A 12,682-nucleotide genomic window follows, 5' to 3' on the forward strand; every position below is an offset into this window, starting at 1 on the left:
CATCAAGAGGCGTTAAGTATTTTGACATGCAATGTAAACCAAAATTAACTATGCCAAGTAGAACTGAGTTTTTATATAAAAAGAAGCCATCAAAATCTGTGCTCGTCATTTGATATTTGCCGAGTGCGGGCTGGAATAACCAAGAGTCCAAGCAAAACATGTAGCCCTGAAATGGGTCCGCATCAGCATCGCTAAGCATGATTGTTGTGAGCTGGCAGTTAGATTTTCACGATACCCAATCTTGTTTCTACTGAAGTTAAGAGAACAATACTTTAAACTGTTGATGTCGACCTGTTTCCTCATCTCCCAATCAATTTTATGTGGTTTTAAATTAAAAATCTTGGCAACATTTTGTAAGGCAATGAAAAATAAACTGGCATGGAGAAAAGATCAGCTGCTGGCTTGCCAAGAGCCTATTACCCTCTTCCTGAGGAAGGGTCACTTGACCTGAAATGTTAACTCTGATTTCTCTCCACATACACTGCCAGATCTGCTGAGCTTTTTGAACAATTTCTGTTTGTGTTTCTGAATCCACAGTTCTTTTGGTTTTGGTTTTGGTTTTGGTTTGGAACTACCTATTTCCCAACTACTGGGTGTAGACCAATTCCATTTCCATTTCTGCCCCACAACCCAGTTACAAATGATAACAGTGCAAAGCGGCAGCATTCAGTCACTGGGGTCATTTCTGTTACGTATGATCAGAAATTAATTACAGCCAGCCTTTAATGATGGCTTTGTACTGTTAAATAATTGGCAATTGTATCAAATCTTCACTGTAATTAGTATCTAGATAAGTAATTAAACAACAGAATCCTATTATTGGGATCAAATAGCACGCTCTCTTTCTTCAGGTGTTATAAGGCAAATTGTTACTTTTCAGAGAGTTGTGAATAATTTATCCCTTCTGGATCTAATTCCTTTCATAGCTGACGACACATTAGTAAATTGGAAGATAGTGATGGATGTGAAAACTGCATGCCTGGAGTTCTTCTGGTTATTTGTTTCATATCTATTTTAAAAATTAGTACTTATTTGGTCTTGTGATTGCACCAGTTCAGAAATATCATTCCCTTTTCAGTTCTGGTTTTGCAGCTGCTGTTTGTCTCTACCAAGAAGTCTGTAAGGATTTTTTTTCACACTAGTATTTGCTGACACAAGAATTTCTGTTTGTTTCTTTAAATTACAAGCTTTTGCAAACTAACACTGTTCTGGCTGTGTGGTGTGAGAGGACTCAGGCACAACCTTTCTTCCCCCCCCCGCCAAACCCCTGCTGGCCCCCAAACCTTGCATTAACCTTCACTCGATGTACCTCTGTGAGTGCCTCAAAAAGACTGTGGTACGATGCTGTTGTCCCAAGGAGCGCTGCTGCATCCCTTGTCAGGATCTTGACGACAGCCCTGTACCTCACTGGAGTTATTCAGGTAATGCAAGGCTGCTTCCAACAAGAAAGTTAACGCCAGTGCACTTAGACTAATAATTGGAATTTTTATGGTTGAGAAGGCAAACACTTTTAATACAGGCAAAACCCCTCATGTAGTCAATGGAGGACAGTAGGAAATCAAAAAGATGGATCACCCTAATCTATGTATTGACATCTCTCATGGCTGAATAAATGGTGTAGTTGAGCTATATTCGCTGGTATTGATCTGGCAGCTGCTTAACATTCATGCCTTCACTTCTTGAGGTTGACCACAGGGCAGGGGATTTGCCATCCATCCCCAGCTTACAAAGGGACTCAGCACTCCCATAGCAGAACAGTAGGCAAAGTAACTTATCATGATATGGCTTAGAGTTAAGTGGTGTAGTGTAGGGAATAGGAGAAACATTGAAAAATCCATAGCAGCTCTTATGGGGACTTTTGACAGCAACGGAATTGTGTTTTAAACGTTATTGGAAATTCAAAATCCATTTGGCATCTTGGCTGTGCTGCTTTATAGATCACTTTTAATTATCAATGAGGTGTATTTCCTATTTTGTATTGCAACAGACATTTCTTTCATAAGGCAAGATAATTGTGTGATTTAATTTTTGCCCAGACTCTGGCTTGTGACGAGATTTTAAAATAGAATTTGAATTGAAATAATTTGGGATGTTAGTTTGTGATATTAGCACTGACACCCCTACCTTCAAGAAAATTAGCTCTTGGTTTAGGATTGCAGTGAATCTGTATGTACAGAAGAGGAAGGCTTTTCGCATTTAAATTAATCCAGAGAGCATAATCTACTCTTATTAACCTGTGCCTCCTCATGGCTATTAACTAATTCAGCTATAATTAGCATTATTCCAGAAAGAGTTAACAATATTACAATTATTTACAGAAACAAAGACCCCAATACTGTTATAATATGTAATAACACCCTACAATTGATTACAAATATAGGCAAACAACTACTGAAGAGCATGTAAAACTGTTGAATCAGTTGGAGTGATTTTTTTTTTCTTAAATGGTCAATGCCTGCAATATATAGATCCAAACTGGAATCATTTCTATTTACCTATTCAGCTCAAAGGCAGCCATGGTGTTTGCATTTTGGACTGTGTAAACCACAGCAAAATCCTCCGAACTTAGAGTGATAGGAATGCTTAGTATTCCAATGCTGCTCACCATCTCCTTCATTTAAATCTTTGCTTGATGTAAGACAGAGGTGCATAAAGCAGAAATGTATTGATCAATGGAAGGCTATTATTAATTTTGAAAGCTTGGCACTTCCTGGCATCAGTGAGTGGAAACTGCTTCTCATGCAGGAGGGAACACTAACGAAGTTTAACTTGTTCCATATGTATTTCACTTTTTGGGTGAAGGTCAGCATGTTTGTGTCCAACCACTTTGCTGCCATTCCAGTCAGTAAATGATTTCCCCAAATCACACCTTCTGAGCTCTGCTGATTGATGCTGAAATTGCTTTTGAAAGTTCTCATAAGTTCCTTTTATAGATTAAGTGCTAGGGTACAAAAAATAACTGCGCACAGCTGAATCTGGTGAATGTAATCAGGTTTAATGGACTTGGGAGCTTGTTGGGAATTAAATAACTATTGATTTGTTGGAATGTTACTGTCATTACAAAATGCCAGTATACGGACATTATCCAGCAGATTGAATTGATGTAGTGGCTTTTAAATTTCAGGAGCCCAAGCCTAACACAGTGGCAATACTCTTTTCTTGACTTGTATAAATTATTCAAATATATTTTGGAAAAGCTGAATCCATCTGTTATGAGAGCTGAAAGCAGACTTGATGAATGTTTATATCAGATCAGAACAAAAAGTTGCTTCAAGATTTTTAAATTATCACTACAAAATAAAAACTAATAGGCAAATGTCAAAATCGCAATTGGTCTTAATTTATTCAAGCGATATTATCCCTTTATCAACCTACACAGCACCTTCAATTTAAACTACAAATATATCTGACATTCTTTTCATCATTCAAATCTATCGTTTCTAATTAGTCTGGAATATAGATTTGGATCTTTGAAACTTGTTTGGCCATAAGCCAATCATTTATAAAACTTTATTCAGGAGACTCACAGGTCTCGTTCAGGTTCTACTCAATAATAGAGTTTTCACTAATTGTGAATTCTACACTGGTTGTGAATTTGAACCCAAGCTGTGAACTCTCTCAATTATCTCAAATTTATGGCACAGATTCAAAGGCTTAAAACTATCAAATATTAGCATGGAAAAGAGTTTTTCAAGCCTCAACTTCCAATAATTTGGGTATTTACCTAAAAAGAGTTTTCCTATCTTTTTCAGACATCACAGTTAATTTCACTTCAATTAATACCCAACACTGGCATATAATTAGTGATTCAGTTGTGTTTCTCTAAATAGGTACAGGCTGATAAATCTTTAGTTATACTTTAGCCCTATCCTCCTGATCTATGGGCATGCTGTGTGGACCTTTTGTGATTGATGGACATTGTAGGATTTGGAGTTCATCAGCAGCCCTGGAAATGATAATTTAATTTTAATAAGGTTCTATTATGGTTTGTAGATTTCTGTTGACATTCTGACTTTGCATTGTTTCCCTAGGAAGTGGTTCAACCGCTCAATGTTTTATTTTCCGAAGAGTAGACCCAGTCTGATTCTGTGGTGGCTGGATTACAATAATATAGTTCTATCTTTCACCAACGGATTTCTTTTTCGGAGTGTAACAAATCAGTAATGCTGCCAGGCTGTTATCTTGCAGGGGGTGCTCAGGTGTAATCCCATGTGGTGTACTATCTTGAGTGCTCATGTGAGTGACCCAGTGAGCTCCAAGGATAATTGAATAAAGCTTATAGCAATGTTAAACCACCTAGATTGTTTTCAAATTTGGACCATGGCTGTTAACTCTTTTTAATTGATTCTTGGGATGTGAGTGTTACTGGGTCAGCATTTGTTGCCCATCTCTAATTGGCTACAGGCCAGTTAAGAGTCAACCACATTGATATCGGTCTGGAATCATATGTCGGCCAGAGCTGTTAAGGATGGCAGTTTCCTTCCCTAAACCAATAATGTTTTTTATGTTCATCATTAGACTCTTAATTCCAGATATTTTTCTTTAGTTGAGTGATAAATTCCACCATCTGCCATTGTGAGATTTGAACTCGGGTCGCCAGAATGTCACCTGGGTCTTTGGTTTAATAGGTGAAAGTGAGGACTGCAGCTGCTGGAGATTAGAGTCGAGAGTGTGGTGCTGGAAAAGCACAGCAAGTCAGGCAGCATCCAAGGAGCAGGAGAATCGATGTTTCAGGCATAAGCCCTTCATCAGGAATGAGGCTGTTAGCTGAGGGATGGTGAGATAAATGGGAGGGCCATGGGACTGAGAGGAAGGTAGCTGAGAGTGCTGTAGATAGAGGGGGGTGGAGGTAATGGTGACAGATCGGAGAGGAGGATGAAGCAGGTAGGTGTGAAGGAAGATGGACAGGTCTACCAAGTTGGAAAGTTGGAACTGGGATAAAGGGAGGGAAACCGAGGAAACTGGTGAAGTCCATATTGATGCTAATGAGTTGGAGGGTCCCGAGGCAGAAGATGAGGTGTTCTTCCTCCCAGGCATTGGGTGGTTAGGACGTGGTGACGGAGGAGGCTCAGGACCTGCGTGTTCTTGGCGGAGTGGAAGGGGGAGTTGAAGTGTTCAGCCACTGGGTTGTGGGGTTAGTTGGTGCAGGTGTCCCGGAGATGTTCTCTGAAGCGCTCTGCGAGTAGGTGTCCTGTCTTCCTAATGTAGAGGAGAATGCATCGGGAGCAATTAATACAGTTAATAACATGTGGAAGTGCAGGTAAACCTTGGATGGATGTGGAAGGCTCCTTTGGTGTGGGGGGAGGTGTGGGTGCAGGTTTTGCAATTCCTGCGGTGGCAGGGGAAGGTGCCAGGAGTGGAGGGTGGGTTGGTGGGGCATGTGGACCTGACAAGGGAGTGGCGGAGGGAACAGTCTTTACGAAATCGGATAGAGGTAGGGCGGGAAATATATCTCCGGTGGTGGGATCTCTTTGTAGGTGATGGAAATGGCGGAGGATGATGCAATGTATACAGAGGTTGGTGGGGTGGAAGGTGAGGATCGGGGGGTTTCAGTCTTTGTTGCAGTTGGAGGGATACGGGTTTGAGGGTGAAGGTGCGGGAAGTGGATGAGAAGCACTGAGGGGCATCATCAACCATGTGGGAGGGGAAATTATTATCTTTGAAGAAGGCCATCTGGTGTGTTCTGTGGTAGAACTGGCCCTCCTGGCAGCAGATGCAGTGGAGGTGGAGGAATTGGGAATAAGGGATAGTGTTTTTATGGGAGGCAGGTAGGAGGAGGTGTGGTCCAGGTAGCTGTGGGAGTCAGTGGGTATGGTTAGATACCTCCCTTCCCTTCCTGGACCTCTCCATCTCCATCAACGGTGACCAACTCAACACTGACATCTTCTACAAACCTACTGACTCGCACAGCTACCTGGACTATACCACCGCCCAATCTGCCTCCTGTAAAAATGCTATCACTTATTCCCAATTCCTCCGCCTCTGCTGCATCTGCTCCCAGGAGGACGAGTTCCACCACAGAACACACTCGATAGCCTCCATCAAAGACCGCAATTGCTCCTCCCATATGGTTGATGATGCCCTTCAGCGTATCTCATCCACTTTCTGCACCTCCACCCTCTAACCCCACCCCTCCAACCGCAACAAGGACAGAACCCCCCGGTCCTCAACTTCCACCAAACCATCATCTATAAACGTCGCATCATTGTACACCATTTCCACCACCTACAAACAGATCCCACCACCAGAGATATATTTCCCTCCCCACCCCCATCCGCTTTCCGTAAAGACTATTCCCTCCACGATGTCCTCATCAGGTCCAAGGCACCCGCCAACCCACCCTTGCCTTCCAGTATATTCCCTTACCACCGTAGGAATTGCAAAACCTGCACTCACACCTCCCCCCTCACCTCCGTCCAAGACCCCAAAGGAGCCTTACACATCCATCAAAGTATTGTCTGCATTTCCACACAGGTCATTTACTGTATCCATTGTTCCCAATGTGGTCTCCTCTCCATTGGGAAGACAGGATGCCTACCGCCGCATGGCCGAACGTTCCAACTTCCCCTCCCACTCTGCCAAGGATATACAAGTCCTCCAGGTGCCTGGAGGAAGAACGCCTCATCCTCAACCTCAGGACCCTCCAACCGAATGGCATCAATGTGGACTTCACTAGTTTCTTCATTTCCCCCTCCCACCTTATCCCAGTTCCAACCTTCCAACTTGGCACTGCCCTCATGACCTACCCTACCTGTCCATCTTCCTTCCTCTCCGACCTATCACCATTACCCACAACTCCATCTACCTATCGCTCTCTCAGCTACATTCCTCCCCCCACCTCACCCCCCCTCCCATTTATCTCACAACCTCCTCAGCTCACAGCCTCATTCCTGATGAAGGGCATTTGCCCAAAACATTGTTTCGGATGCTGCCTGACCTGCTGTCCTTTTCCAGCGCCACAGTTTCGACTCCCTGCTTTAATAGTCTAATGATAATGCCATTGGGTCATCCTGATTATATAGTGGAGTCAGACATCCCTCTCAAAAACAAAATCAAATGTTCACCTATAATTTGGGAAATAATTTGTGTTATTTGAAAGGCCCACACATAATTTGGAGCTGATGTGATTTTAAATTGCAAAATGTCTGAAAACATTTATTTTTGTGGATGGGGAGGGGTGATATCAAGGTGAATCCCTGGATTGGGCAGGCACTGTTGTTGGATCAGGGAAGATGTGGACTACAATAGAGATGGGGAAAACATTGGCAAGGTCTCTGACCTACAGCACAACCAGGCAGGTGGTACAGAAGCCGCAGTGAGGGCAAACCCAACATTGTGCCCCCTGGCAACTTGGAGCCAGAATCCTCCACACTCAGAAGTAACAACAGGAAGTGGGCTAGCAAATCAGCCAATGCACCCAGAATGCCACCAGCAATCTCCTGTCTGTCACCCTATTAGGTTCCTTATCTGAATCACCTGTTGCAGGACTCCTTTCCAACCATCTAAATCCAATGGGCTGGCACATGAACTATGAGCTATCCCTGACTTGTTGGCACCCACTCATGCCAAAAGGCACACCGTGTGCTTATCCTACTTCTGCCTTTGCCCCAAATAAACATACAGAGCTAATGACTGCAAGTGCCAACCAAATGGTGGGATCTTTTCTTCAATGCTATGCTTCACATCACAGGGCTGCTGTGTCTGGGCTGAAAGCAGATCATGAGTATCTGAGAGCAGAAAACTATAAAGGCAAAGTTGGGTGAGGAAGTGGAATTGTTTGAAAAGTAAGAGGTCCGTGCTCTCTTGCTCATTGTAATGTATCAGGATAAAGCTGAGCCAAGATTTAGGAAGGTGCAAAAGCTCGGAACATGTTCCCTCTCTCACTGGTCTCCATGGTACTGAATGCCATGGAATCTGTTGCAAGTGACCCCGTGATGCAGAGAAACAAGTCCTCCTGGATGCTCCAGAGATGATGTGTCCTTTTGGATTGTCATTGCTGCTGCCAAAGTCCTTTTTCTATTAGATGGCATCTTGTCTTGCAAGATTGAAGGCAGAATGTCAGCATTCTCATCCTGTCATAACTGAATTCCTGGAGGTATGTCGAGGTGGCAGAATTAGTGAAGTTTAAAAATGACGTACAGTTTCTGGAATCAAGAGTGACAGAGTTTTGATGAGTAATGGTGGTCTCGTGGATTGAGCAGTTGGTGGGCACTGGATCGGAAGTGTCATTTCTAATTTACTGTATCTTCTCGCAATGCTACCCCCGGCTCCAGACTCCGAATTTGGAAATTCATCTCTCTGACCTCTTGCTCAATATTCCTGTCGAGGGTGGTCCTTGTAGGGTTATTGGTCTGCTGGAAGAATTATGGGGCACCTCTTCTCCCGTTTACCTCCATTCCTACAACTTTGGGCACTATGTTTGTGACCCTTTTTGCTCTCCTGTTCAATTCTCCTTGTTTAGCATTGCACCAAAAGTTTTTGTTGGTCTCTGCTGTCTTTCAGTGCAGCATCCTTTTGGGAAAGATAGACTACTTTTTCAGGAGAGAAGGAGGACTGTCCCATTTGTTGTCACAATAGAGTTGCTTGGCTCTGTGCTCAACACAAACACCCAGAATTGTGGGCGGGGCTCCATCCAATGTTGCAGTTTTATAAATGAGATCATAGCTCCAGGTTTGTATGCTACTGGCCTGTTCACAAACCAATTGTGAATCACAATTCCCATTCACTGCGTTGCTCTGTTTTCAGCCTAAAACAAATTAATCATGGTAAACCTTTTGTAAATTGCTGTTATGGCCTAACCTGTCCATTGTGGGGTTGGTGAGGGTCAATTTGGGGTGTCATTCCATTGAGGATGACCCTGTGGGGCGATCTGAGAGCCAATCTGTCAATATGATGGAATTAGTAATCCAGAATGGAGGTACTATTTCGGGCTTTGGGAGATGGGGGGAATTGTTCTCTGTAAAACCTAGTACTTTGAAGGAACAGTTAATAGAGCTGTTTCAAATTGTGTGGCTTTCATACAATAAAGAGGAAGTAAGTGTTTCTTTTTACAGGAGGGTCAAGAACAGGTAATCTATAATGATCAGGGATGCTGTGCCTGCAAGGATGGTAGAAGTGGATTTAAAGTAGCTTTCAGAAGTGAATTGAGCATCTATTTGAAGGGGAGGGGGATGAACTGGATTGTTCTTTCAGAGACCCTATAAGGAGACGTCAAATGGTCACTTTTTTCTGCTGTATGTTTCTCTGTTTTCAGAATTTCTCCATGCATATCACTGATTTTTCTCTCTGAATAAACCACGAGGTAAGATATAATGTCATGATAACCATCGTAATCTACTTGCAACATCTTTCAATTCTGGGGATTGAATTTCTTTCAGATCTGGAAACAAAGCTTAAAAAAGATAATGGGAAGTGCTGCAGAAAAGGCTGTGAAATGAGGTTTGAAGTGAATGTCAGACCCTCTCTCTCTATTGTGGAATGGCTGTGAGTTTGTCTACTACAAAAATCATGGAAAATGCATCCCTGACATATTAACTAAATCAAAATGATATTTTTTAATTGCTGCGGCCTTAACAGTTACCAGTAAAGTGATGGTGGGCTGGATGGAAATATGTGTTTAAACTTTAAATCTCAGCACCTTAATCAACCCTGTTAGGTGTCCGGTACTGATGTTGAATATAGTTCAAGGGTCTGACTAAGGGTTTAAAATATACAGTTGATTTAACTCTAAATTAGACGTCTGACTATCTAGAGATGCTAAAGTGGGACACCATATTTAAACTGGGCTCTCGCAGCACATCTGGAAGTCTGATTTCTAATTTACTGTAGCTGCTTAGCTTTCCCATGGGTTGTAAAACAGGTTGGAGCTATGTTGTAATATGCCACCTGAAGTCACTAAGTTCTCAGTCACCAGCCTTGACCACCTGCTGATTCCCAGCTCTGAACTGAGGCTTGTTTTCTTCTCTTTTCACACTACCATTTGGTGGATCTTCTTCCTATCACAATACCCACACCCCAACCCCCATACACACCATAAAAGGCCAGAGGCCTGTCATAACAAGGTGCCTTTTGGCAAGCTGCCATCTGGGAGACAACTGGCCTCGCTGCCGCGGTCTGCTCCAAATAGTTGGACTGTTCTGTATCACCTGTCCTTCGTGGAGAAGTTTATGAAGAAAAACACCTTTAACCACAAGTCCAACAGGAAGTGGTCAGCATGTAGTGTCCTTGAGACCCTTTGGGAAAAGGAGAGGGCCGATCCTATTGAGCGGTTCCCTGAGCAGACTGTTAAAGCCATTTGGCAGAATGCCTCATCGCCAGAACTTTCCAACAAGCACCAAGACATGGCTTGGCTGATGGTGAGAAGGGCTCTGCCTGTGAGATCATTTATGCACGCCCGGACTCTCAGCCACACTGCGCGCTGCCCTCGAACCAGATGTGGAGGGGATGAGACTGTCACACACCTCCTTCTGGAATGTGCCTACGCAAAAGAAATCTGGCGAGGAATGCAGTGGTGTTTGTCGAGGTTCGCCCCGAGCAGCTCTGTGACTTGGGGCTCTGTGCTCCATGGCCTGTTCCCCCAGACTCACACTGAGATGGACATCAACTGTGCCTGGAGGATCATCATCTCGGTCAAAGATGCTCTTTGGTCTGTCCGAAACCTGTTGATCTTCCAGCTGAAAGAGCTGACCCCGACTGAGTGTTGCAGACTGGCACATTCCAAGGTCCAGGACTACGTGTTGAGGGACGCACTGAAGCTTGGGGCAGCTGCCGCCAAGGTGCGGTGGGGAAAAACCACCGTGTAACGTCTGCCTGCCAAAGAAGAACAGGGGGCCCACTCAGTACGTGGACTCTGCTGAAGCCTCAGCTAAATATATGGATGGTAAATGTACAGACCTGTATATACGAATGATTAATTCCGATCTCTATGTAAAAGAATAGAATGTATACATATGTATGGCACCACCAATTGTACAGATCATCAAAATAATTTATGAATAAAGTATATTTTTGAAATAAAAAAGACAGTATTAATGAATGTTTCATATTAAACCTGACAGCAGTTCTGTGTGCCCAGTCTTGCTAGGCTCTTTGGCCATTTTCAGCCGTCTTTCCCATATCCTTTGTCAACTCCCTTTTAACAATTGGGCCATAACACTTTGAAGAGTCTGCCATTTCTTCACTTTTCTTCTTGTTGGGATTTTTATAAAGCTTGAAATGAACTAATTGGGTAATTACTGCATATCCTCTACCAACTGATAAACTCACATCATATCATATTGACCATTTTGTTGAATCTATGAAGGACCGAGCATGTTTATCAGTAGGAATGAATTAGCCTGAAGTGGAACGTAGGCAAACACAACAGCCTTATAGTGCACAACAAAACAATGTAGTCAGTCTGATTTAATGCTGATGTCTTCATGAGGAGTGTTGACCCAGAGACCGAGAACTTCTTTAATACTTTAAGACATTGTCATCATCCACCTGAACATGTAGTTCTACTTGTTTCAAATTCCTTTGCAGACTGTGGGGATGTTTGGCAAGAATTCATTGTTTATTTCTAATTATTTGAAGCTCTGTAATCTATGGGCTGAAGCACATGTTGTAGGTGATACCAACAGAGGAAGGAGTGAACTTTCTCGAGAGTTGAATGGGCACCAATCAAGTGAGCTGCTTTGAATGGTGGTGTGTTTCTTGAGTGTTGTTGGACCTTGCTGCTAAAAGTTTTCCAAATTCAGGTATACTGGGTGTGTATTGAAATAATGAAACAGACAAAATCATGATCATTTTATGATTTATATATACTATACATTTTTATCATATGATGTTTTGCACAAAGCATCATTGCCTGGATTAAACAATTTAGTGCTGCCTTGAGTTAATCACTTAAACCTGCAACGGTGTTTTATTTTTCTGAGTTAACTCATTGGGTGGAGGAGAGGAGGGTGACAAAAGGTTTTATTTCATTTACTGCATGCATTTATCACATTTCATTGAAAGTTGCAATGACAAAATGCTTCTTTGCCAGCATCATCTCTTGCCTGCCCATGCAGATCTCCACCAGCACCACACACTCTCCCGAGTCACTTCAGGGATATAACTGAATGAAGTATGAAATGGTTCCCTATCTGCAAATGGTGTGTGCCTTAAGGTGTGAAACCATTCATCACTGGGATCCCTCTTGGAAGGTGGCAGCTGCCTGCCTGTTGCAATGGTGGCTCGAGGTAGTGCTCCAAGTTGACATACTGGCCCTCTCCCCTTCCCTGTTGCCCTCTGGAGGGGATCCACCCCGTTCCTGGTGGATTGGCTGCTGTGGTCATCTTTTTAATTCAAATATTTTGAAAATGCTGAAAGGGAGGCATTCTTTCATTCACTTATCTTCAGCAACAGTCTGCAGCCTCTTCAGTTCCAGCTTCCAACTTTGAGAGTTTACCCAGCATCCTTAATTGGATAATGAGTATGCCCCCGGCCACTAGTTAAATAGCAAAGATCGAAGCCGTGTTGCTGCTTCTCGGTGTGGGATAGGGACATGAATTTGATGTCAACTTTGGGGTCCCAATTTTAAAATGGAGAATCTTGCTTGTAGTGTTGACAAGCCTATTTTATTCGAGTTGCAATGCCCTTTTTTTTAATTCACTAGACACCGTTTGCAATCCAAGATTCGCAACCTAATGCATTAGCC

General features: G+C 43.0%; 2 protein-coding genes across 17 annotated transcripts in view; both read left to right on the plus strand.

Annotated features, from left to right (window-relative positions):
• rbfox1 (RNA binding fox-1 homolog 1) overlaps positions 1-12,682 on the plus strand; it is a 1,740,493-nt gene that overhangs the window by 1,257,684 nt on the left and 470,127 nt on the right. The gene's annotated exons all lie outside the window — the stretch shown is intronic.
• On the plus strand, positions 9,879-10,802 carry LOC148146595 (uncharacterized). Its single transcript, XM_087998048.1, has one exon. The coding sequence runs from the start codon at positions 9,879-9,881 to the stop codon at positions 10,800-10,802; it is 924 nt and encodes a 307-aa protein (XP_087854174.1).

The sequence above is a fragment of the Chiloscyllium plagiosum genome, unplaced genomic scaffold (assembly GCF_037043375.1).
Source record: "Chiloscyllium plagiosum isolate Xiang-an unplaced genomic scaffold, Cpla_swu_hap1 HiC_scaffold_20, whole genome shotgun sequence".
Classification (NCBI taxonomy): domain Eukaryota; kingdom Metazoa; phylum Chordata; class Chondrichthyes; order Orectolobiformes; family Hemiscylliidae; genus Chiloscyllium; species Chiloscyllium plagiosum.